The sequence below is a fragment of the Phasianus colchicus genome, chromosome 2 (genome assembly GCF_987193195.1).
Source record: "Phasianus colchicus chromosome 2, bPhaCol1.hap1.1, whole genome shotgun sequence".
NCBI classification, from domain to species: Eukaryota; Metazoa; Chordata; class Aves; order Galliformes; family Phasianidae; genus Phasianus; species Phasianus colchicus.
Window position 1 is genome coordinate 37,624,388 of NC_143437.1, and position 25,261 is coordinate 37,649,648.

The following is a 25,261-nucleotide window of genomic DNA, read 5'->3' on the forward strand; positions in this document are numbered from 1 at the left end:
AAAATTTTGCAGAACAAACCTAACACATTTACTGTTTTTTTTTTTCCCTCTAACACAAGACTTCTCACTAGAATGGAAGAAAAGGCACATCAAGGCTTCCAAATATATTGCATGCAGGAAGAAATAATCCCCCTAAACATCCAAATTCACCAAAGCATACATGCAGCTACAGGTTCTCTTCTTGGTTGCTGCTTGTGTGTGCTATCACTGTGGCAACAGCTGACCAGACACTCCTTCTTGCAAGTGTGCAGACGTGCCCCTGGGATTAAATCTATACATGAATAGGTGCTATGGCAGTCTGCTGGCTTTAACTCATGGGGCTGAGAAGCGAGAACTGAAACTTGGTGGTTTAGATATTTGCAGCACGATGGAAACGCTTAATGTATCTCTAGGTCACATATATCACTGAATAACAAGGTGGTTTTTTTGAGAGAGAGAGATGTTAGCTGTATGGTAGGCGCACTGTTGTGTTCTGTTCCACCATTTATAGCAAGCTGCTTATGAGAAGTATTTCTTACCTAGAACTATCTCCAGGGAGGACCTGGCCTTTCTAGTGAGCAGTGAGAACAGATTCCTTTAGCGAGGAGTTCCTCATGCAGGAAGGATTAATACAGTGTTCAACACAAAGCATGATACTGGCACAGGGCAATAACTATGATAATTACACAAATTATTAATGCCTTGCCATAAAAGGAGTTCAGTAGTACTTTTTTGTTGAAAAAGAAAATTATTACGATTGTCCTTATTAATATAAATACGGTGTATATACCTTTGAATAATGCCTTAAAACAATCTTCCATTGAAGCTCATCCTCCCCTAAAAACATCCGCACTGAACATTTAAGACTATGTCCCAAAACCCATGCTTATGTACTGAAACATAAGTGGCTCGATTTTGCTTTACCAAGCAAAGTCAGCTCCTGTTGACAGGAAGGAGATCTGCGGGCTTCTCACTCTTTCTGTCAACTAGGTCATTTCTACTAAGGTGCCTAGGAAAGATTTGAAGACCCTTACCAGGAGGAGTCAGCTCTGGGAATCCTGGATGAGCAGCCCCTGGAAGCAGTGGGATTCACAGCACCAGGTGGCTGTGTAGGCTGGACAAAGTACAGGAACGCACAGAGCGCACAGTGAGTGACAGGAAAGAGGAGTGAGGATATGAAGTGTCAAAACACTGAGAATCACGTACATATACAGATATGTTACAGCTTGCATGGAAAGAAAATTTTACAACCTCAACATAAATAAACTTGGGCTTTGTTTTAAATTAGCACCTGCTCCTAGATCCTGCATATTACCCAGATTTAAAAAAAAAAAAAGAAAAGAAAAGAAAAGAAAAGAAAAGAAAAGAAAAGAAAAGAAAAGAAAAGAAAAGAAAAGAAAAGAAAAGAAAAGAAAAGAAAAGAAAAGAAAAGAAAAGAAAAGAAAAGAAAAGAAAAGAAAAGAAAAGAAAAGAAAAGAAAAGAAAAGAAAAGAAAAGAAAAACTGACTCAGTATCAGTCTAGATCACAGGAAGCAAAGCTGTTACTGAAGCCAGCTTGTTAGCAAAGCTATCTGAACTCATTAGGCAAAGATGGGGAAGATAAAGAGACTGGACAGGAGTTTAGACAACAGGTACGACAGAGTAAGTACAAAAAATAAAAAAGTTATTTTGCTACATACTGGAAGGGTTCTGTCTCCCAGGCCAGAAAAACATCTCCCCTAGATTGATACATACTTCCTTCTAGAAAAAAAGGAAAGCTTCTTCCTAGCCTTTCCCAGTTCTGCTGATAGGCCTGCCATAAGCATCCATCTACAACCCCAGCACATGCACCCTCTATCTGGGGCCAGAGTTCAGTGACAATAAATTCAGCAGGTTACACACCACCGTGCTCTCAGCACAAACATTCTGACTATACTTGTGGCTAACATTGCTATGGCGGTGATGAGCCGTCTACAGCGTTTTATCAGTGACTTATAACAACAGCTTGTGCCATAAGACTCTAACTTGCTAAATGAAGGTAGAGGCTTCCATAACACACCATCAGCAAAACACCAGGATTTTCAGAATCACACACATGTCTGAAATATATTATAAAATGTACAGAGAAGCTGGAAGATGTTTCCAGTCAACAAAGCGCTGGTTTCCCTTGGTGCCCCTGTCGAGATGATTGCCCACTCACAACCCAGGAGCAGCATGTTGTAAATGGATAAAGACAGCTGCTCTCCCTGTCAGGAGTTGTCAAGGGACAGCAAAGAGCAGTGTCACAGACTTGTGTCTTTGCTGACAGTTGACCCAAACTTCATTGAGAAACTGCTTTGTAACATTACAAGAAACTGCTTCATAGGCCTACCCACGCATCCTTCCAGCCCTTTAAAAGTTCAGCCACTGCAGTTGAGGGATGTTAGGCAATTCCAGAGGATCTGTTTGCGCTACTGTTTTCTTTCTAAGGGTCACTGTCCACAGGAATAAACCTGAGTGGAGCTTGAGGGTTCAAAAGGTTGCTTAGCTAGGCTGTCATGCTGCCATTTGACTTGAAATGATCAAAAGTAGATAACAAAGCATCTGGATTCTGCAAGTTGAAATGTTGCTCTGATCTTGTGCAGAGATCTAAGGTTCTTGTCTTTGATGTCACTTGGACTTAATGAACCTGCTGGCAAGACTGAATGAATCACTGTGTGCTACCATGCACCCAAGGACTCCCACCATGTTGTGTGTAGTATTAAAAAGCCTTTTAGAAGGGGTTTGGCAGAAATGAGCACCTCTAGGAAGTGAAGAAAAAAAAGTAATTCAACATTTTGTTAGATCCTGAACCATCTTCATATTTGATTCTATACTGTGGTATGTGGAACCATTGAGACATGGCCTGAACCACTGTAGAAAGAACCCGGTCAGCTCTGGTAGCACAGGTGAAGGCAATTCAGCTGTGTGACCAGAAGGGGTGGAGCCTGGTTGCACCTCTCTTAGACCTCATTTAAGGGCTGACTGCCACTAAGGAAGGATCTCTGGTTGGAGATTTCTCCTCTGTGGAGTTTTCTCTGTTAGCCTTGATCTTTGGTGACAGGTGAGCACCTTTACTTTTCCTTTGTAACACCTTCCATTCTCACTAGTTGCTCTGTGTTTACGCTTCCTGTATTGCTATATCAACCATGTTGATCTTTCCAATTGTAGCATGTGGTAACCTAGAGAATTTGTCCTCAGCTACACTGGGAGGCTTTTCATCCTTTTGAGGCTTCTTGATTTCTCAGATTGTATTTCTTCTAGTACCTGGTTCCTGTGGTTTAGATCTTGAGAACTGAGTAAAGAATCTTGGAACAAGTGGAATTGAAATCTGCTGTAGATGGATTGGTCAGCCAGCTGATGGAGATTAGGAGTATTAGGACTTAAAGAAAAGTAAAGATACTGTGTAATTCATGTTGATTGAATGCACCTGGCTTTACCGCAGCACTTAAAACTCCTCTTTCTTCAGTCTGTGTCCCATACCCTTGAAGTTCATTAATTTTAATTCCTCTCTCACCCCCCTCCTCCCCCTTTCTGGTTAAATTACTACTTGGGCAAATTCCTCTTAAGCCTGTAGTAGTATGGTTTTAAGCCGGACAAATTAAACTGTTGTGCAAGCACACACCTTCTGTGTTAAATACTAAAGCCACTGCAATTTGGTGTGCTGCATGACAAGGTATCAGGTCCCCTGATGATAGCTGGGTGCCACAAGGCTGAAAGGGACTTCCCTTTGCAAAAGGTGAGAGAACCTGTCTTAGCTACAGGGTAGGTACCTCAAATAATGTCTGCTCAACACAGTACATAAATCCTGAAACAGTGATTTCTCATTTATTTTTGACTTCTGAAAACCTTATTGGATGCCTCTTGAATGCTACTGCATTGCAGAGAATGATTACTCAGGCTGCCAATGGGATACTTCCATCCTTTGCTCATTGTGGGCTTATCTCCAAGTCACAGACTATACGTCACCATCTTTGGGATCCAGCATCTCTGGGCCATTCAACATCTAGCAGTGCTGACGAAAGCCAGGCAGAGGGCTGAGAACTAGTGCTCTCAAGGGAAAAAATGTCCTTGTGTTGTTAAGCTTTCTCAGAGCTGGAGTACACTAGATCTCATAATTAATCCTGACACAGACCCTCATACTCAAAATATATCTAAATAAAGCCCTCATAATAAATCAGGATTTATTATTCTAATCTCATTTAGGTCATACAGTGGCGTACAAATGTGAGGTCCTAACCTATAATCCTTAAGGCAGCCAACACTTCCACTGGCTTCTAATGAAATAATGCCTATGTACCAAGTGCAGGACCTCACCCTCACATACTAATCAGAGTAATTGAAGTAGCTCTAACACAAGAAATATGTGGTTTGATAACTTCATTTGGTACTAGACCAGAGAAACAAATTTTTAGGAGAATTAAACTTGTTACTCAACAAGTAGAAACTAGAAAGGGACAGATCCATGAACATGCATTGGAACTTTCAAGCTTTTGTTTTATGTTGGACTTTTGCCTCTATTAGCTGGTTATAAACTGATTTCAGTCCCTTCTGTAGAATTCCCCATTGCACAACATGCAATAAGAGCAGACTCAATCTCATAGATGAATTCTTCATTCCATATTAGTACATAGTCTTAAACTCTGAAATTTCTGTCCGTGCTGTACATTCCTTGCAGATTAAGAGAAGGCTCAACGATCTGCAGAGGTAAGACTAAAAAGCCCTGAAAAAGATTTCTTCCTTTTCACTGTTTAAATAGTTCTTTCCAGCCTTTGGTTCCCTGAATGCTTCTGTAACTCAGAGGCATTAAATCCTCAATAGCTGAAGTAGTATGTACATCCTCCCCTCTGCTACCCTTCAGCACTTCCTCTGCCTTAGGGTTTACCCATTCTTTGCAACCCTTCCTCCCCCCATAGGAAAGACACCTAAAAGAGGAACTATAGAAACTAGGTACTTCTCTACAGTGGGAATTCCCTTAGATATTTCAGTTAGCTGGGTATGAGGTGACTGGAAAAGAGAGAACAGATGTGGTCTGAAAAAAAGGGGGAAATAAAGCAGTGCTAAGGATTGCTTACTCTTCTGTCTGACACTTTCTATCACCTACAACACATCTTGGCAGAGAACATCTTCTCTTCATAAAAGTCTCTTCTAAAAAAAAAAAGTCTATTTGAGCAAGAATGATTTTAGTTACAACCAACAAAGGAAATTAATTTATCTTCTTCCCTTGGCTTTTAATAATTAGACAATATGAAGCATCTGTTTCCCAGTTAATAAAGTCCCACATGTTAGAAATTGTTTCAGCCCTGATTATTTGCCAGTTCAGACAGCTGAAGGTCAACTCTGGAAGAAAAGGACCTGAATCTCGTTTGCTCCTTCTATGATTATTGCCTAAAAGGGTTTTTTTTTTTTTTTAACCTTGGTATCCTAAAGCTGCTCTAAGGAGTGCTAACAGCCAGGTGAGCTCAGAGGGCTGTGCAATGCTAGGGAGCAGCCTCATGTTTCCTCTCCTTCAGAGCCTTGTTTGGCAAGGCAGCCCTCTGGATGGGCACTGGAGAAACTTCTCAGCAGTAGAATTGGCCTTGGAGTAGTGATAAAGACACTTCTTGTTGGTGAGAGGCCTACACACTCCAGAATGGCCCTTCTGGGATATAAAAAAAAAAATAAAAAAGGGGGGGGGGCAGAAAAGGGTAACCAGGTTGGCTGGCAGCAGATGACAGAGCCTGGAATTCCAATGTGCTGTAGCAGAAGATAGAGAACTGTTGAACTTCTGATCAAACCTACTGCTCAGGAGTGAGGTCCTGCAGGATGAGGCTTCTTTCATTACTAATGAATCTGTACACAAGGCATCTGTAAGGAGCTGAGCAACGTGCAACTCCAGGACTGAAACTAGGGAGCAAACAATGCTTCACAGCTGCTGCGTGTTCAGCACCTAACAGAGAAGATTCAGCCGACAGCCCCCTCCTCGCTTCACGTGCATGTATCCTTTGAATGCAGTATCGCACGCCAATAGGTACGTGCCTGTGCTGTTACCCTCCTGCTGCCATTCACTCTTCCACGGCGTTCATGCAGGACAGCTCTCCGTTCAGCAGCGCCCCAAAATGTCGACGCCAGCTCAGCGGGCCGCCAGCGCTGCGGCACCACAGCGCCCCCTAGCGACGGAGGACTGGGCTGCGACTGACGAGGGCGCACCTGGGGAGCGTAACCCGGCCCTGAGGGCAGTTGGTGCTGTTAGGGTTATCCACGGGTACGTGCAACGTTTGGGGTTGTGTAGGAGCCCTGGGCCCAGAGAAGCAGTGGGCTTGCTTCTGCTCGTCGCCTGAGAAGGACTGACCAGAGTGAGATAGGTCACAGCTTTGTTTTTCCTCCCTCTGTCTCAGTGTATCCTAACAACATCTGGCTTTTTTTGTACTGCCTTTAGAGATGCCTGCTTTCTCCATAAAGCTCTCCTGGAAGAGATGCAGAAGTAGTTACAGGCTTCTGTTTCGAGCTGCATGCAGACAGGCGGCTTCCTGTCCCAACCAGCAGCTCTTCCAAGCTGGTTCTGTTGCAAAGCAGTCACCAGGACCGCCCCATTCTTTGCTCTGTGCACTTCTAAAGAAATTAATTTGTTCATCAGTTTTGACTCGATGGCAGAAATTGAGCTCTGCCCTGAAATCATCAAAATATATGACAAATAGTTGATGGGAGCAGGTTTAACAAAGTGTTGCTTTTCTTGGGGGAAGACTGCCAAGAATATATCGTGTTTCCAAGTAGAGCTAATGCTGCTCCTAACACAGTAAAAGAAAAGAGGATTGCTCCATGAGTTCAGTGATTGTGCAGACAATTTATGTTTGTTTATACTGTGACAGAACTTTGAATGCATTAGACTTGAGATGGCCCAGCTGGAAAACTTGGTTCAGTGGGTGGATCAGAGCAGGGAACTGTAGAAGCGTGGAAAAAAACCAACAAGAATGGAATACTGAAAGAAAGAGGAAAGGGGAGTTTGAAGAAGAAGAGCTTCAGATGTTATTGTAGGAACTACATTAAAGAAAATCTCTGCTTGAAGAGAGGAAGTGCCATGAAGATCTCTAGGCTTTGGGGAGCTGTCTGTATGATTCTCATAAGTTGTTTGAAGATTCCAACATACCAAAACTTTTTTGTCTTTTTTGCTTCTTTTCATAAACCTGTATTTGTGTAAGTTTGTTATATTAATTAAGCATCTTTATGTAGTAATAATAATTTTACTTAGGAGATGGAGGAATTAAGGTTGTCAGTGCAAGCTTGCTTTGAATCTCTTTGCAAGTGCTTTTCAGTGTTACCTTCAGTGACTCATTGCCCACAGGATCCTTTCATTCAGCAATGGGAGGGGGGAGTACCACAGGTGTTCTGGGAGGAACCAGGCTGTTGGGAAGTGACGTGGTTGTTTGTAGGGTACAAGATACAAGAGAAGTGTGGGTTGGTAAAATAAGGGTTTGTATAAGGGCACTTGAGGTCTTTGTGACTACAGGATGTTTGTAATTTTTGGCCTGAGCATCATCTGGGGGATTTCAATATGCAGAGGATGAGGAGAGCTGAGGAGCTTTACAGAGAAAAGAGGTAGAAGCAGTCCAGCGCTACATGCTGTGAAAGCAGCAGGGCCAGAATGCTTTAACAGCTGGGAAGGAGGGCAGGGAGTAGGTATTTACCCTGGACGTGCTTCTGTCACCTCCAGCTGTGCTGGCTTTAGTTTATTTTGGAGCAAAATCCAGTAATATAATGGCAGATTTCCAATCCTCTTATGGAACAGACAATGTGTCCTAAAGGGACCTCAATCATTTTTGCTATTAGAACATTTTAAGAGATGTGCTTCTGTATGTAGCTGTGTTTCCTCTGAACTCTGCCATGCAGAGGATGTTTCATTGGAACTGCTGTCTCTTATTTTTCACATTTTGATGGATCAGATTTAAAAAATGAAGTAAATCTCAAGTAAATATAATACAGTCATTTGATTAATGAATGTAAAAACATACAGTTTCAAAATACCTTAATGAATGAAAACAAGCAGCTGAATTTGAGTCTGATTAACGTGTATGGAATATTCTGAAATGTGTATCACCCCATAGTCAGATTGAGAGAAATTCATTAAAAATATCCTCAATGGGGGGGGAGGGGGTAACTGACCAAGTTAAAATTTAAGGTATTTTAGTTAGCTACATTTTTAGCTACTTGTTTTTTCTCCAAACCTGGGCATGTATGGCTCCTTGGGCTGTTCTCTACCAATACACAGCTCTCCTGAGAAATCACAGAGCTTCACAGCTTTCTGTAGCTTTTTCACTCTTTCCCCCCCCCCCCATATCTTCACCTGTCTTTTTTATTGTGTATGTCCATGTGACTAAAGACTTTCTATAGCTACACAAAATGAGTTTTTAATAATTTTCAGTAATTTAGGCTGATCTTCAAAGAAGAAATAAGATGGTGTGTGCTGAATGTGGCTAAGCACAGAGAGTTGCTGTTTACTTCTGGATCAAATTAAAGAACACTTATGTTGACTCTTAAGCATGTCTTCCTCATGCACAATAAGGAGAGCAGTTGCTTAGGTTGTCTTATTTTTATTGGAATTTTATGCATATCAAATGGTCTGAAATCCTGAGGAAGGAAAAAGATAATGATGATAAGGAAAAGTTAACTCAGTTATTGCAAGCTCCCAAATAAAGTTGTTACTCTAAGTGCTATTTGGCTTTTGGGGGAATGTACGTTTTTTCATGTATGGAGCAGAGTTGATACTACTTAATAACTCTGTAGCTATGTGCTTGTTCTGAGCTGGACCGCTCACATCGCTGCTATTGCTTTTGAGAAAACCCACGTCTGTCGCGACTGGAGGCAGCTGCAGACCACGCACAGAGGGGGTGCTCGATCGGTACGCTGAGTAAAAAGCTCTCTTTCTGTAAATATAACAGAACTGGTCAGGCAGCGGCTCCCATCGGCTCGTTTGCTGCATTTACGGCAGAGACCAGCGGAGGGTGCTGCTGCTGCTTCCCTGTCCCGGTTGTGGCAGCAGAAAGTTGGTGGGAATCGATCGTTTGTGTGACTTTCTGTGTGTAAGGCTTGGAAACATCAGCCCCTGGACTCGATCTGTTATGCTAACTGCTCGCATTTGTCTGGGCTGTTTCTGTGCTGAAGTGTATCTGCAGAGCTGCGGAATGGGGGTTTACCTCTCATAGCATAAACTTGGCTGCGTGGATGCATCCTCTGTGGTGAGCTTTTGCTTCCTTTGTGCTAGCTGTAGCTGCTTGGCTGTTCTCAAGCAATCCTATGCCAACTTAGAAAAGTCACTTTTTAGAGGTTTCAAGATATGCAGTATTAAGTTTCCCATACTGTCGCTCATGCATATTGAAGAGCATTTGCTTGGAGTCCTAACGGTTGACTTCACAGCTGTGGGTCCTCTGATGGGAAAATCATCTGGAGCCCTCAGCGTCTGCTTCATTATATCTTTGATTGGAGAGAAATGCAGTTTGAGTTCCTGCAGTGCTCAGAGCTGTTTAACATTCACTGAATGGATTCTGAAGAAGGAAAAAAAGTTGCATGAAACTGCATGAAGCAGAAGTCAGTCTCAGCAAGAAGTAACTTAAATACGCGGCGTAAGCCTCCTATGTGCTGCTCTGCTTTTTTGGCTGGCTCTAACTTGACCCAGTTTTTGCTCTTTGGATGGCACCAGTGCCTTTCTTGTGCCTAAGGAGTCAGGAGCGCCTGTCCTTTTCTTTCTTCAAACCCCTGTCCTTGCACCTGGCTGGCAGCTTTTCTCCCTTCGCAGCCAGAGATGCTCATTTTGATAATTCACTCTCCTTGTTAAAGATAAATGAGATAATCAGAGAAGAGATATGTTAGTGGTTGTGTGGGTTGTTGGTTTTTTGGGGGGGGGGAGGGGAGGAGGGGGAAGACTAGCAGAGTCAGCGAACACTGGGATTTTTTGAGTAGCACTGGGAATTTGTGCAGTCTTGGATAGCCCACATTTCTTCTTCTGCTTGCTGTTGTTGTGTGATCAGCCCTTTTAGAGTGAATAGAGTAATTTGCATGCACAAATTCTGGCAATGTCAAGGTTTGGTTTTGGATCCTCTGACTTAAATGATGAATGTCCTCTTTCCCACCATCCTAGTCCATCCTCATTTGACTCTTCTTCAAAATCTTCTCTTTCCCCACCCTGGTTCATTTGTTCTCAATTGAAAAAAGACATACTTTGTGTCAAAAGTGACAGGCTTCCTCTTCCCAGCTCCACCACACCAGCAACTGCTCATTGCATCTGGCTCTGCTGGGACAGTAACCCAGTAACAGCCTACTGAGGCAGTGCATGTGACATCTGGGGCTGCCTGCTACCGGGGGGAAAAGCACCTTTAGCAAAGATGAACTCTTTGGAAATGGCAGAGGTCTTGGTGATTTGATGAGACTTCTGCTGAAGTCAGAAACTGAGAGAAAGCTACACGGTAGGAAATGTTCAAAAACCTTAGAAAATAGAAGAAAAAAAAAAAAGTCAGTGGCAGTGAAATAATACATAGAAGTACGCTACTCTTTCTTCTGTGAGTGTAACACATAAGAGATAAATACAAGGCCTGAGGCTGCAAACGTTCAGGCAGGAGTGTTCCCAGGCTTTTGAGAACACTCAGGTTAAATGTGCAGGGCATGCTGGTGGGTGCATGAAAGTGAGTGTCAGCAAACAAGAACATGAAGTTGGGTTTGCTCATAGTTTACCATGTGAAATGTTCCTGATGTCAAGGTGCTATCTGGGAGAGAATCGTTCCAAGTGGAAGCTCCTCTCTAATGCTTCTGCATTTGTGCTCTGCTGTCTTTGGACAGCTGGGTGTTTGAGAAATACTGTGCTGTTGGAGGGCAGATGTGCTGCTGCTGTTGTGTGAAGTCAGTCTGTTTGTTTTACTTTGCTCTGAAACATTTATTGTGTTCAAAGTTATGGCACAATTTGTAGTGATCAGAAACAGCTTGTAGATATTTAAGACCAGCCTCTTAATTCCGCCTCACGAAATGGGAACTGCTACAAACGTTCTGTCTTTCTTTGCTTACTGAATTGTAATTTATGATATGCCCCTCCAGTCAGGCTGTCAGCTAGCAACACAATTACATATTCACCTTAAAAAAAAAAAAATCTGTCTCTATATTTTACTTGTGATTTTTTTTTTTTTTTTTTTTTTTTTTTTTTTTGCTCATGCAGTCTGCCATGCGGTAGCCCCCTAAATATGTGAAATTGGTGAGCTCTCCTGAGGCTGCTGGGCTTTGGATCCCTGCAGAAAGAGTTATTGGTTGAAACTGGCATTTGCCTTGGGAAGAAACACGATCTGCTCTGCTGCTGAAAGCTGCTTCTGGTGTCAGAAAACCTCCGCTGAGTTTCCTGTCTGTCTTCTGGCTTGCTGAGTGGACCAGCTGTGTTCCTTTGGCGCTTTCATGTTTCTATTTGAGGAGTAATACTGTTCCTTAGGTCAAAGAGAGAGGTTCTGAGACTTGACGCAGTAATCGTGATAAGTGCTTTCACTATAAAACTGTGATTGCTGTATGAAAATCTGCTTTGAATTGAGCTCTGCTGCAGGGAATAAGCTGCAGCAAACAGACATTTTTGGATGAGGAAAAGTCCAGTGCCACATACTTCAATGACTGAATTGTACTTACTAACGTGGAAGAAGCAGAGGGCAGTAGATTTCCCTCAGGAAGAGCACAATGTATTTTTTTGTTCAAATGCTGTGGCTCTTTTTTCAGGACTTAGAATCTCTGCTCAGAGGATAAAAACATAAGTACCAGTATCCACAAAAACCAATCTTTTTTTTTTTTATAAATTAAAATATATCTCATACAACATACTTCTTTTTCCCCACATCGTTGGTTTTATTAATAATGTTTCCAAATATTTTAAGACTGTTAAAGCTGTGTATGCATGCTGAATATGTGTCTTTATATGGCCATTTCATGTAGCATTTAATAGCTTTAAAGATATGTGGGACCTCTGGAGTAGATCATTGTTTAAAGGGACTAGGGTATTAAATGTATCTTATGCACTTATAAAAATTAATGTATTTAATGAGAAAACAGAGAATTAAGAACCAGATTTAGATTGTCTTATTTAAAATAATACTTTCCTAAATTGTTCCCTTTATTTTAGTGCCCTTACTCATAAGAATAACCCATACTGGCAGGAGTGGGGTTTGAAAGATTTGTGTGCTGGAAAACATTCAAATGTTTTTCAGGCAGGAAGTTTAAGAGAATCATAAAAGATTTTGCAATTAAAGGAAGAGGCGCATGAGTTTCTCTGAGAAAAAACTCAAGGAATGAGAACTGGTCAATGAGCTATGAAGTGGGTCAGCCCTGGGTTCCCCAAAGGTTTATAAAAGCTTTCTCTGGAAAAAAGACTGGAAAGGAAGCTGGAAGAGACATAGAGGTATGGAGCTGAAGGCTGCTGGGGAGAAAGGTAGAGGAAGAGGATGTTATGATTGGTTCAGAGAGCTCATAGGGCATTAAGAATCAGGGAAGACATGACAGTTTTGTGCTTTAACTAGACCACTGATATATAATGGTTTGCTTTATTTTTGACACCATGTTCTGAGGGGGAAAAAAAAATCCAAAATATTTTGTTGTTTGTCTTAGAGCTACTGTAACCCAGCAGAGGTCCCAGGCTAAGGCCTACCTAGTGTGGATGCAGCCAGCAAAGCCTAGGGGTTAGCCTAAGCCTCATTGTGTCCACGCTGTTTGGACACAACCAACCCTTGTCACATAGCCTCAGGAATCACACCCATCTTTCTTCTGACTGGGAGTATGGGCTGCAAGCACACACTGCTCTCCCCAGCTGTTTGCTGAAAAAGAGTTCCTACTCTTGCTCCTGTCCTGTCACTACTTCAATGAATAAGTTATCACATCAACCTTGCAGTTTCAAATGCTGCCTCTTTTCTCACAGGCAGCGTGCTTGTTTTTGTGCAGAGTTGCTTAGTGCAGATCCTCTTTTTTTTTTTTATTGTTCTGTGACAAAGCTGGAGTGCTACGTGTTAGGCTAAAACTCTAAACTATGTTTGGGAAGAAGGGAATGGGCCACTGTTTACATTAGTCTGCAGTTTCCAAACGAAGAGAACAGCAGCGTAAGTCCTTAGGTCAGGAAGAATAAATAGCTGTAATTCATGGAACTACTCCTGTTTTCAGGGGCCTGGACTGTTTCAGGCCAGAGGAAAATTTATAGGCTTTATACAGTTTATAAAAAGAAAAAAAAAGTCTTTTTTCAGCATTATAGATAAAATGCATGGTATGTTGCAGCCAACTATAGGCATTATATTCAACTGATTTAAAACGTTGTATCTTCATGCACACAAATTAGAATTTTAGGTTAAAAATATACAGTCAGTTCTTGATACTACTTATGAAGAAGTTGCTTGTAAATTCAGTATCTAGTCTAGTCTGGCCAAGCATGGATGAACACTTCTCCATCTGTGCTGGGCTTTCTCACCTAACTTTACATGTGAAGGTGAACTACAATCCAGTGTTGATACTTAGCACATTTAGCACCTATTCTTATTAAGGGCAAAGTATTTCTTCTCTCAACTACTCTTGCTGTGTTGTTTTTTGTTTGTTTGTTTTTTTTTTTTAAGTGATTCAAACTGTTGGCTTTTGCTGTACCACGGCACCATTTACTCTTAGAGAAAATTGGTTTCAGTTTTATTCACAACTGCTCAAGGTAATATGTCCTCCCTGCTGCGTTTTGCTGCCTTAGGCAATGGATTCCACTGCTAAATAAGTTTCAGAAAGAAGCTGTCTTCCTTCTAAAAGGTATCACCAGGTCATAGTGGAGAAGAATGAATTATATTTCATTTTCAACTTGTCGTGACTATTTAGACTCACTTGAGAAATCATGTACTCTTATAGTAGCTTGGCTGCTATGAGAAACTGTGCCTGAGTGTCTGACTTTACTAGCACTTCTGAATGTTCATAAAGAATCTAAGGCTGACCTTCTGTATTAACCATTTGTCAATGAATTTCCAGTTTCTGCCAGCAAAAGAGCAGTGCTTGGTCTCTCTTTTCCTTTTGCTTGCTATCTAGAAGCTCTGCTGCAGGAACTCCACACCATTCCTTTTTTTGTGTTCCATATTCAACTGAAATTTATGTTCACTGCAGTGAAAGTAAATGCCTAAGGAAAATACAAGAATATAAAATTTAGCAATGCTAAATTTGTTTGGATGCAAGTTCAATCTGAAGTGATGGTTTAACAAGAAATGCATTAAGTACTATGTCATCACTAGACTACAAGGAAGTGAACTTTCCCTGTGTTCACTGTCTCTGCTCTGAAGCATGGATGATCTGTACAAAACCAGGTTATTATTCCTTTACTTTCAGAGTAGTCAGGAGATGAAGGATACCTTTTCCATATCTGCCTTCCTGTCCATTCAAATTGCTTTTCCACATCCCATTCCCATTGTTTAAAAACAATGTTCAAATTGTAATCATTTTGTTGCATGTATAAGAATCTGGTTATACCTTTTGTCTTCCTGACTCCTGTGTGTTTTAACACTTGAGGTCATTTCTTAGTGTCTGTTTGGAGTCTTTTTTGCACAAACTGAACTTCTAGATAATGACAGAATAGTAAAACTTGGAATACTTAGTGTTGTGCTCAAAAATTTAAGTAAAAGGCTAACTAGGTACCTTTCTTCCCTATTTTAACTTTGTTACTACAAAAATTGCTGTGTTTTTCCTGGATTAGAAGCTCCATTCCTCTCTCAACAGGCTTTAGGATACCAGAAGGATATTTTGATAAAATATCAAAAAGGAAGCAATAAAAATGGTCATGTTTTCCATGTGGCTACATGACAGATAGGAGAACAGGGGCTATTTTTATCTAGCCAATTTCTGTTATATTAATATTTTTTCTATTTCATTTTCCATCTCATTTTTTCGACATTATAGGCTAAGATGAAGAAAAGTGTTCATACATCTGTGTGAGTGTAACCTCACTGCATAAGGGGTAGCCCTGGAAATGTGTTCCCTCCAAGCAGATGGCTTAGGAAGGGGCTTGAGAGCCAATATTTCTCCCAAGCTTCTTCCCCCACTGTGCACAGCTACTCATCTGTGACTGCTATGCATTGCTACATCTCAGCAGTCTCTCTTCTGTACTGATCAGGTCACTGGCCAACTGTCACACATCCCCACTGTTGCCCTGCTGCTCTCCAGAACAGGATATGCATTCCCAAGGAAGATTTGTTGCCCTGTAAGATCTCCCAGTGAGAGAAAATGAAGGCACTTGATGATCTTTTCTACCCTGCACTGATGTAGAGAGTTGCATTTAGTATTGCTCATTGAGTGCATCTCTTCTAACAGAGCTTCAGAATTAGCCTCTTTCTGTTTTGCTGGAAAATATCTTCCTTTTTTTTTTTTTTTTAAGAAACTGCTCCTAAATCTTGTCACCCCCACAATGATCTAGGCTCATTTAGGCTTGCAGATGGAATCTCATGATCTCCCACTCCAGTGAACAGCAACTATGAAGTGCCAAGACAGTCATTTAAATTCATGATGCTCACTTTGTCATCTTCCGGCAAGCCTTGCCTTTGTTTGTGACCTGATTCTCATGACCTTGCCTCTTAAAAATGTTCCTTCTCAGCAGACCTCAGTCCTATTCTTTCCTGACATCACAAATGGTCAATTCCTTCCAGTTTAATTCTTAATGGTTTCTCTGCCTTTTGATGATCCCTGCACCAGAATCCTTCCTCATCTTTGAACAGCTGATGATCACCATGAAGACCCTGGTCACTGCATTCCTTCTTCCAGTCAGGCTAGCACAGAGGATCCTCTGGCACCCCTTTTCTATTCGCAGATCCTGGGAGGAGGTTGGGATGGTCATGTAAAACCATATCTGCAATCTTCTTTTCCACATCTCCTTACATGTAGGCAGTGGAAACTTTCAAGTATATGTGTGTGCATAGCTGTGAGCTATTGTAGTGCCACATCAACATAGAAACTTGATTAAAAATCTGTTGGGCTGCCTTGTTCCAGGATCAAATATAGAATTATTCTTGACAGTATACTTTCATTTTTAGTTTTTGTAATGAATCTGTCTGGCTATGGTCTATTCAAAGCTTCCTGTCATTCTACTTCCACTATGCTTGATCTCTGATTCTCCTGAAAATAGACCCTATGGTAAGGAAATGTCTTCTGCTATTTGGTTTCATGCTTTCTTTTAGTTATTTTGATCCCTGCTTATCTGTACTCTCCATAACTCACTGATGCAGTTCCTCCCCCTGTTTTGCAGCACCCTTCAGATACTTAAATGAAAGATGCTTCATATCTTCAAGAGATAGAAATCAAATCTTTTTCCTGTTATCGTTCAGCCAAGTACACAGTTCTGTTTCACTCCCTCATATCCTCTAATCTTTTTTAATCTTCCACTCCAAACTGTGTCCAGTAGTGCACCTTCTGCGAGATCTCTGATCTCCCAAGCAATCTCTGGAAAACTGGTGTTGTCATATCCTTTTAGAAAAGGTCACTTCTGTCTGAGTAACTCAATAGAAGCTGCTCACGTACTGTGCAGGAGCTCACTGGCTGCTCTGAGAGCTACATTGCTATGTAAACTGCAGCTAGGTCTAATTCGTGATCCACTGAAAATGTGGTGGCATTGGTATTTAAGAGCTATGTTTTGGAAGATTTTGCATGATGGATATTCTGGTGATAAGATGGTATTATTCCAGTTTGCCTCTGAATTATTTCTGCCCGTCTAAATCTCACTGAATTATTTTGCATTCTCCCTTCTAGTTGGCATTAGAAATTAATATTTCCCAATTAGTGATGAGATGTAAACTTGCTTCTCTACCTCTTGGTTTTTTTCAGGCTTTTATTGAAGATGCTAAAAAGGACAACTTAAACAAAATAGTTTTTAGTCTTGAGAGCTGACAGTTCTCATTACTCATCACCGTGGGAGATGCATACGCAGTAAACTTACACAACAGAAACACTGCATTCCTCTTAACCTAAAAATAGACCAAACAATTGCAATATACTGACTCACAAATGAGGGATTTGCCTTATCATAGCTCTCACTCTGTTTTAAATGCCCATATAGTTAACTCCACAGCCTTCAAATCCATTTCAGATTTGCTACAAGAAGTTTTGGTTTTTCCAGTGGTCCTTACCCTCCAAATTCTGGACATTACATTAAGGAACCATATGCATCTGGCAGGAAGACTTCACCCTCACATTTTCCTTTCTATGCTTTTATGTTCCTCTGGCTCAAGTTAACTTTTGTATTGGGGAAGAGTGAGGTTTAGGCACAATGGAAATTGTTTTCATGTTTTGAGTGTATATATAGAAGGTGCTGGAGGTGTTATAGGGTTTGATTTAGGCTTTCTCTTTGCAATGGAGCTGCATTTCACAAGCACGGCTTGCCCTTACCTCCCGGCCCTTAGCCAGGTACCCCCAAATCCATCAGTTACAAATGGACAGGCTGTGAATACATGGAGAGAGGCTGCAGGTGAAAGTACAATGTGAACTGGATGGTGAGGAGAGAAAGGAGGCTTCTCATTATCCCAGAGCATTGGGCAATGTCTCTCAGCAGCTCCTTCATGAAATACAGCCACACACTGTTGCTAATGATGATGAAGAAACATTCTGTGGGAATGTCACAGCATGCTGCTGTTTTCTAGAGAAGTCTTTGCTTGAGAGTTTTGGAAAAATGTATGAAATTCATCCATTTTCTGTTGATTCTGGGTGTTTCTTGGGAGCAGGAGCAGACTGTGAAACAGGAAGGCTTGGAGTTTATTTCAATGCCCCATACTTCTTTTCTGTACAACTCCTGTCATCAGCGGATTTTCACTTACAGGATGGAGACTTTATTTACATTCTAGAGGATGCTGAAAGGAGGCTTTATGATTCCCTACAACTCCCTGAAAGGAGGTTGTAGTGAGGTAGTGGTCAGCATCCTATCCCAAGCAATAAGCAACAGGATGAGAGGTAATGGCCTGGAGTTGCACCAGGGGGAGATTTGGGTTGGATCTTAGGGAACATTTCTTCTCAGAAAGTGTGGTGAGGGATTGGAGCGGGCTGCCCAGGGAGGTGATGGAGTCACCATCTCTGGAGGTGTTCAGGAAACGTATAGATGTGGCTCTGAGGGATGTGGTTAGTGGACCCATTAGTGGGGATGGGTTTATGATTGGATTCGGTGATCTTACTGGTCTCTTCTAACCATGTCAATGATTCTATGACTGCTTTGTGAGTTTTATTTTACAATTGGATGAAACTCTGGCATGGTTGAGGTTAATTTACGAAACACTTTTCTGTGTGTTTCTTTATTTCCTTCTGATAATGAGCAGATAGTGTCAAGGTGATTCCAGAAAGCGGTGCAGGGATTCCTACTTTTGCTTCACATCGAGTTATTAACTTGCTCCGTTTCATTATGTCAGCTGTTCCAAAGCAACCCCACCAGCTTGGGGACGGGGCCGAAGCTCTGGAACTTCATCAGACCGCCGCAGCGCTCACCGACCTCCTCCAGACCCTGCCCCTCTGGGCCTCGGGGGGTCCCGGGGCTGCTCCCCCCTCTCAGAACCGCCCTTGGCCCGCCCCCTGCCCGCTCTTATAGCGGCGGGGCCGCGCCGCCGTGTCGGGAGCCGTCAGGATGGGCGTCGGACCGCGCTTTCCGCCCTGCGCGCTGCTGGCTTTGGCGCTGCCGTTCGCACTGCCCGCAGAGCTGCTGCTGCCGCACGGCGCCGATCGCGGGGATGCGGCGCTGGAGCCCGGCGACGACGCGCGCTCGGCGGCGCTGGAGCTGGGCACGGCGCTGCGCTTCTACGGCGCCGCCGTTCGCTCCCTCTACGTGAGTGCGGGCTGGGAGGGGCTGAGCTGTTGGCTGCGGGGTACCGAGCGCTCGCTGCGAGCGGCGTGCGGTTCCCATCCAGGACGAGCGCAGTCCGCAGGCACGCTCCGGCTGGCCGGCATCTCGCCGTGCCCCGAGCACGCCGAGGTTCCCGAGCTGCTCGCAGCCCCAGTGCGGAGGGAGGTCCGCAGGCTGCAGGCAGACCCCGCCGCGTGCCCGCACGGCAGCGCTGTGGTGCGCACGGGGCTCGCGGAGGCGTCCGCTCCCGAGGGCGGGGTTGGAAGCGTTGGCTGCATTGGCTGCAGTAACGTGAATCTGATGGTTGGGACCGATCCTAATGGAGGTGCTTGAGAAACTTGGCACCTTTTAGTTCCCGTGCTTGGAAAGTGTAAGACTCCCACGTGGCCGCGGTCGTTCAAGGTTGGGTGTAGTTCCCACGTGCTCGAGTCTGTGCCAAAAGATTGAAGGGCTCTGGCTGTGCCTGTATGGGAAGTGGGTGCTGTGACCTGAGGCTGACCGTGAAGATGAAGGGTGGACACGTGAGGGGTGTCCAGCCTCCAGTTTGTCCCCGAGTTCGTGGCCTTGCCTGTCAGGCTCTTGGCTGGGTCATTGATTAGCCAGCTCACGTGGAAATGCTCTTTTCAAGGCACAGACATATTCTTGGAAGATAGCAGAGTGACCTGCGTGTCAGGCATTGAAATGATAGCAGTGATATGCCAGATAAACACCAGAGAGGGGACAGAGTTCCCAAAGAGCAGCACGTTGGGTAACACCACTGGGTTTCCTCAGCTTGGTGATCTCGGTACTGGCCTGTGGTGTGCCCAGGGATTTTGGCAGGAACAATGTGGGTGCAGAGGCCATTCCAGAATCAGCTTTTGGGCCCTTTTAGCATGACTGTGTGGGCAGATCTGATCAGCAGAGGTGTTTTAGGATCAGTCTGTGTTATATCAGGAGGCTTTTATCTCGTGTTTAATCCATCACAAGTATTGCTCAGTGGAAGCACAGCAGAGAATGTATGGGGGTGAAGAAAGGAGTCTGCATGTCATGAAAGGTACTGAGCAGCCTTAAATGCACCCCAAGAGTGCACAGTTTTATTGTATGCTGGCAGTGAGTGCTTACTGAGCTCTGTGATGATGTTCAGTAAGCAGAATTTTCTCAAGGGTTTCCAGCAGACAGTGAATAGAATATTACTAACTTTATAAATTAAAGCACGGTATGAAATGCATATATACAGTACATAAAAGATGTTTTTCATCAGCTTTTGAGTTTTCAGGATGAAATACATGTTTCTGTATGATTCTGCACGATAAGCTCATGCTTGTCTTTTACAACTTTCATTTTCATTTGGTTGAAAACAATCACGAATCACTGGATTCTCCTTATTTTCCCAGCAGCTGGGGAGCCAAGCTGAGTTACCTCTACATGCAGATAAAAAGGCAAAGACCTCTGAGGAACAACTGTTTGTTATCAGTGTGTCATAAAATCCCCAGCAACGAAAGCTCTCTTTTCATAGCAGGCAGAGAGAACGTTTATTTAACATAAGTTGAAACATGAGGCTTTCACATACTCTATTTTTCTATGAGAGCTCTATAATGCTGAATCCTACCATTAGCCCATTCTGACCTGTTTGTTTTTATAACACACTTCTGTTCAGACTTTTCCAGCTCACAGTGGAGCTCACAGCTGTGGAAAAGCTGAAAGACTAGAAGTGACTTCTTTTTAGGGAGCAGTCAGAGTCCATTAAGTCAAGCTCAGGGCAATTTGTTAATTGTTAATTTTTGAGCTGCTTAAGTTAATCGTTAGTCATGTTTTAATTAGAAAGTTTTGCTGATTTAAATCTACTTACTCTTCTTTATACAAATAAATTCAATTGCTAAGCTGTTTATTTTTTTATTTTTTCCTCAGAAGTATTCACATCCTTAAAAAGCCTCCTAACTGGACAGGGAAAAAATGCCACTTGTCTGAAACTTTTTTTGTTACCCACTTTTTCTTTCAGTAGAAGTACTTTGTTGCTTCTTTCCTCCTCCTCACTTAATTTCTCAAGATAGGACTGTAATAGACTGTGTGTAATTTGTTCTGCTACAGATCATGAACATATGTCAGCTATGCATGTAATCCAGAAATTTAACATGCTAAAAATAAGTCTGTGTTAGTTCCTGTCCATTTAAACAGAATTATACCCTAAAAGGAAAGACGTACGCTACAGCTTGCCTTTAGACAACGCCCACCTGGTGCCTTTTTTCCCCTTTTCCTATTGATGGGAATGATCAGAGAATCACAGAACACGTGGGTTGGAGGAGACCTCTAGGGATCAATCAGTCCAGCCCCCTGCCAAAGCAGGTTCCCCACAGCAGGTTGCAGTCATGCTTTAATAACATCCAATGCTTATTCTAAATTACCTCTCTGCGTTTTGGGTTTCATGCTTTAATGTATCAGTGTGAGCTTCAAAGAAAAGAAGTTAAATCATGCAATTTGCTCTCTGTGCAAATATATACGTACTGCTACATGCAAAAACTAAAAACATTTTTTAGTAATGATGAATGTTCTTTCTCTGCATTCAGATCTCTTCACAGAGTGCTCAGCCAGTGTATTTATTTTCATCTAATAGCTTGCAAATGTTTTCTTGGTGATAGAGTACTAGCAACCAAACATTCTCCTTAACATTTAGACCTGAACCATCTCTCATTTATAAAGTAGAAATACAAAATGAGAATGGCTAGTATTTTTGTCTCCCCTGCATTAAATTACTTATTACATTTCAGTTTTTAGCACAATAGGAAATAGTCAGAAGTGTACCCTGAAAGGATGAAAAGAGGAAGGCCAAACCTTAGGTCATTTCTTATGATCTCTATTTTGTTCAGTGGACATTAACTAGTCCTGATTGTGTTTTCTCTTAATGTTACTTTAAATGCCACTGTAGATGGGGACCATGCAGTCTTGATCTGCAGGCGCCAAGTGTGATGAGGAGCAAAGAGTTTGTATGAAATATTTCAAACACAAGTCATCCATCCAAGCAGTGGGAGTAGGGGTGCTTGCGTGCAGAAAGCATAAGCAAGAAGAAAGAGGAAAACTTTAACTTGACTGTAAATTTTGACTTTAAAGATGGAGCACATCTTCTTGCCTTAGTGAGCAAATTAGATTAGGGGTCTTCATCTGAAGGAGAAATTACATAGAGAAGAGGCTGGGTCAGATTTGGCCATATGTCTCAATGTAAGAACTAGGGACCATGAAAGGAAGCAGGGAACCAGACTGAAAACAAACAAAGTAGGAGAGACGTTGGGGTATGAGTCATGGATCTGCAGAATTCCTTTTTAAAGGATTTTGTGGAAGCATGATGTTTAGATATGTAGAAAGGAAGACTTAACAAATACTTGAAGGAGACCCGCTGAGGATGAGTCAAGGCATAGGGAATCCCTTCAGCTGTGTGTGGATGGAGGTTGACTGGAGAAGTGCATTTGGGCCCTTCTCTTGTTCTTCTGAACCTAAAAGCCAACAGGTGTAGTCTGGTACAGGCTTCTGGGCTGGGTGGCCTTGTAGCCCAAGCTGCTGTAGGCATTAACACACCCATCCAAGCATTCATAAAGACCATTTAGTGTTATAACTGTCTTAAATATGTGAGAAGGTCCAGTGGTGGTTTATTGTTCTGGGACACACAGTGAGTGAGAGAAACCTCACCTGTGGGAGGGGCTGTTTTAGCATCATATCCTGTGATGTTGGCTTTGGGACTTCTGCTCCTTGATGAACTGTCTGCACATGTGTGGCAGCAGCTCTGGAGCTGTAAATGCCTGGCTTCACACAGCTGGTATAACCTGCCTTGTCACTAGGTCTGTATCTTCAGATCAAGAGCTTCATTTTTATTTAATACCCTTTAGGATTTTTTTTTATTTTTTTTTTTCCCAAGTAAGAGAGAGTCTTCCACAGTACAGTGGCAGGCGGTCAGCTGTAAGGGGAATTTACAGGGTGCCTCGTATTTGCTACAGAGAAGAATCACTGCTTAACCAAATAAAGTTAAAAAATTTGCTTCACCTTTTTGTCCTCAGTCACATCATTGTGAAACTGCTCTACAGGAGTAACAGCTAAAAGAGAGAGAAACTTTTGGCCACCCCAAACACGAGACTAACTTCAGACTCAATTTCTTTTAGAAATGCGATGAAAAATGTTGTGATCTGGATCACACAGATGTGGAGGACGACCATTATAAGCAGTATTTATTTTACAATATCCTTTTTTTATTAGGTTGCCACAAATGGGATTATTGCAGTGAATGAACCTAAGAATGAAGAAAAATATCTTGGCCAATTCCCAGTCAGTTTTGGAGCTATTGCTCCTTTTATGGCTGATCTGGATACAACAGATGGACGTGGAAATGTTTACTACAGAGAAGATTCCTCCTCAGATGTCTTACAGCTCGCATCAGACTATATCAAAGGGGGGTTTCCCGAGGCTGCTTTTGATCCCAGCAGTGTTGTTATTGTTACCTGGAAGCTCGTGGCTCCATACCAGGGATCTGGAGAAGATCTTTCTTTGGAAGAAAAGGTGAATGTTAATGGAGGTCTAAGATGCATTGGATGCATGTCCAGCTGATGTGTACCACTGTTAGCTATTGTTCTGAAAGCTTGAATTCCTTTGTGTTTAAATTAATCCAGCACCATTTAGAATGAATTCTTCAGTTGAAAAGGCTGTAACAGAACACAAACTTCTACAAGTTTTCTTTTTCATTCAGAAGAAAGCACTTGAATCTTAATATCTGACTTATTTGTATTTCCTGATGTTGCAGTGCTTTAAATGTTAATTGTGATGGGATAATAACTGAAACAGTGGGCTATGTCCTGCCTTCCATCTGTGGAACACAATCCTTTTTGCTTGCATTGTTCAACAGACTCTGAAGACATTTTGACACCAAACTATCTAAAACCTGATAAAGATTAACAGGAACTTCAGACTGTGCATCTGTTTTGGAGAGATGACTGTATTCAGAAAATCTCATTCTTTGTAGCTAGTATTGAATGAAGAAGCAGTTAAGGGATACTCTTTGGATTTCTTGTGATCCGTTTTCTCTTTCAGAATCATGTTAGGTACTGTTCAGCAGGGATCTCGTACAGGTAAACTATGCATTATAATTGTCCCATCTGATGGGCCTGCTCACAACGGATAAAGCTGAGAACATTACCACAATTTAGCAAATCTTGTTTTGTCAGAGATTAATTTATTGCACCTAACTTGACACAACCATTGTTTTCGCAGTAATGACTCTGCAGTGTTGTAGCAATGAATAGCTGATGTCTGAGCTGCAGTCTTGATGATTCCCACGCTTTGTAGGATCTTTTGGACAGCAAAAGGCAATCACAGCAACATGAAAGTTGAACTTTTTTCTTTTTTTTTTCTTAATATTCTCTTTACCAATACATTTGTGTCAATTTTCTACATCTTTTCAGTTAGTTTAGTTTAGCACTTTTTTTTTTTTTAAGATGACAATAGATCATGCAATGCATGTAATTGAGCTTAGAAGTGTTATGTAGTATGCAGCCTCTATGGCTGCGTCCTGAGAGATTTAATATACCTTTGGTAATGCTTACTGCTTAATGTTTATGCATGCTGTGTAAAACTGCTTCAACAGAACATAAACTTGGATAATATTGATATTTTTAATTTTTTTTTCCTTGTAAAGTACATGATGCATTCATTATGTGTTACAGAAATTCAAATGTTGTCTTTGTGTTTAAAAAAAAAAGTTATTTTATTGTCTGTCTTGACTGTTTTTCCATGAGTAAATGGATTTTTTTTTTTCCACAGAGGAACACATTCCAGGCTGTTCTAGCCTCTTCTGACTCCAGTTCCTATGCTATTTTCCTTTACCCAGAAGATGGTTTGCAGTTCTATAGTGCATACTCAAAGAATGATGATGGAAAGGTTCCTGCAATGGTTGGCTTTAGTCAGGCCTCCACAAACTACTACTTTTGGGAAAATCCGGGATCCTACAATGTCATTGCTAATGATGAAGACAGCATTAGAAACTTGCACAAGTATGCTTTTTTTGTTTGTTTTAATTTATCAAGAAAACATCAAGGAGTTGCGTGTTTTTCTGAATTGTATCATGACTCAGAAGGAAAAAGTAAGATTCCATTAGCCATTGCATAAGAAATGTCTACTGATACTCATCCTCTTGAATAATATAAGGACTTTGGTGTAATTTGTCAAAACTCCGTAGTTCCATTGCCACTAGTAGGAGCTGTTACAAATGGATCTTATGAAATTGGACCCCTTCAGAATTTAACTCTTCATACTGTATTGTATGAACTCTTATTTTTCAAAAAAAAAAAAAAAAGAAAAAAGAAAAAAAAAAAGAAAAGGAAAGGAAAAAAAAAAAAAAAAGAGCAATAAGGAAAGGAAGTTAGAAAGTTCTAACAGGTTTTTGTGACTTAAGTATCTCCTTCTGTTTCTACCTCTGCAGAAAAAAATGCTGTCCAAACTATCAGTGGTAATTTATAGTTGAATAAA

General features: G+C 41.8%; 1 protein-coding gene across 2 annotated transcripts in view; it reads left to right on the forward strand.

Annotated features, from left to right (window-relative positions):
* The first annotated feature begins 3,014 nt into the window (after nucleotides 1–3,014).
* The window catches only part of NID1 (nidogen 1), a 52,869-nt gene continuing 30,622 nt past the window's right edge, over nucleotides 3,015–25,261 (forward strand). Inside the window, exons 1-3 of one of the 2 annotated variants that reach the window (XM_090135392.1) lie at nucleotides 3,015–3,040; nucleotides 23,000–23,299; nucleotides 24,557–24,786. In XM_090135392.1, the coding sequence (XP_089991518.1) occupies nucleotides 23,096–23,299; nucleotides 24,557–24,786 (434 nt within the window). In that variant the 5' untranslated portion in view covers nucleotides 3,015–3,040; nucleotides 23,000–23,095. Of the gene's footprint in view, nucleotides 3,041–18,527; nucleotides 18,764–22,999; nucleotides 23,300–24,556; nucleotides 24,787–25,261 lie in introns of those variants that run through there. The other variant, XM_031592161.2, reaches the window with a different exon arrangement.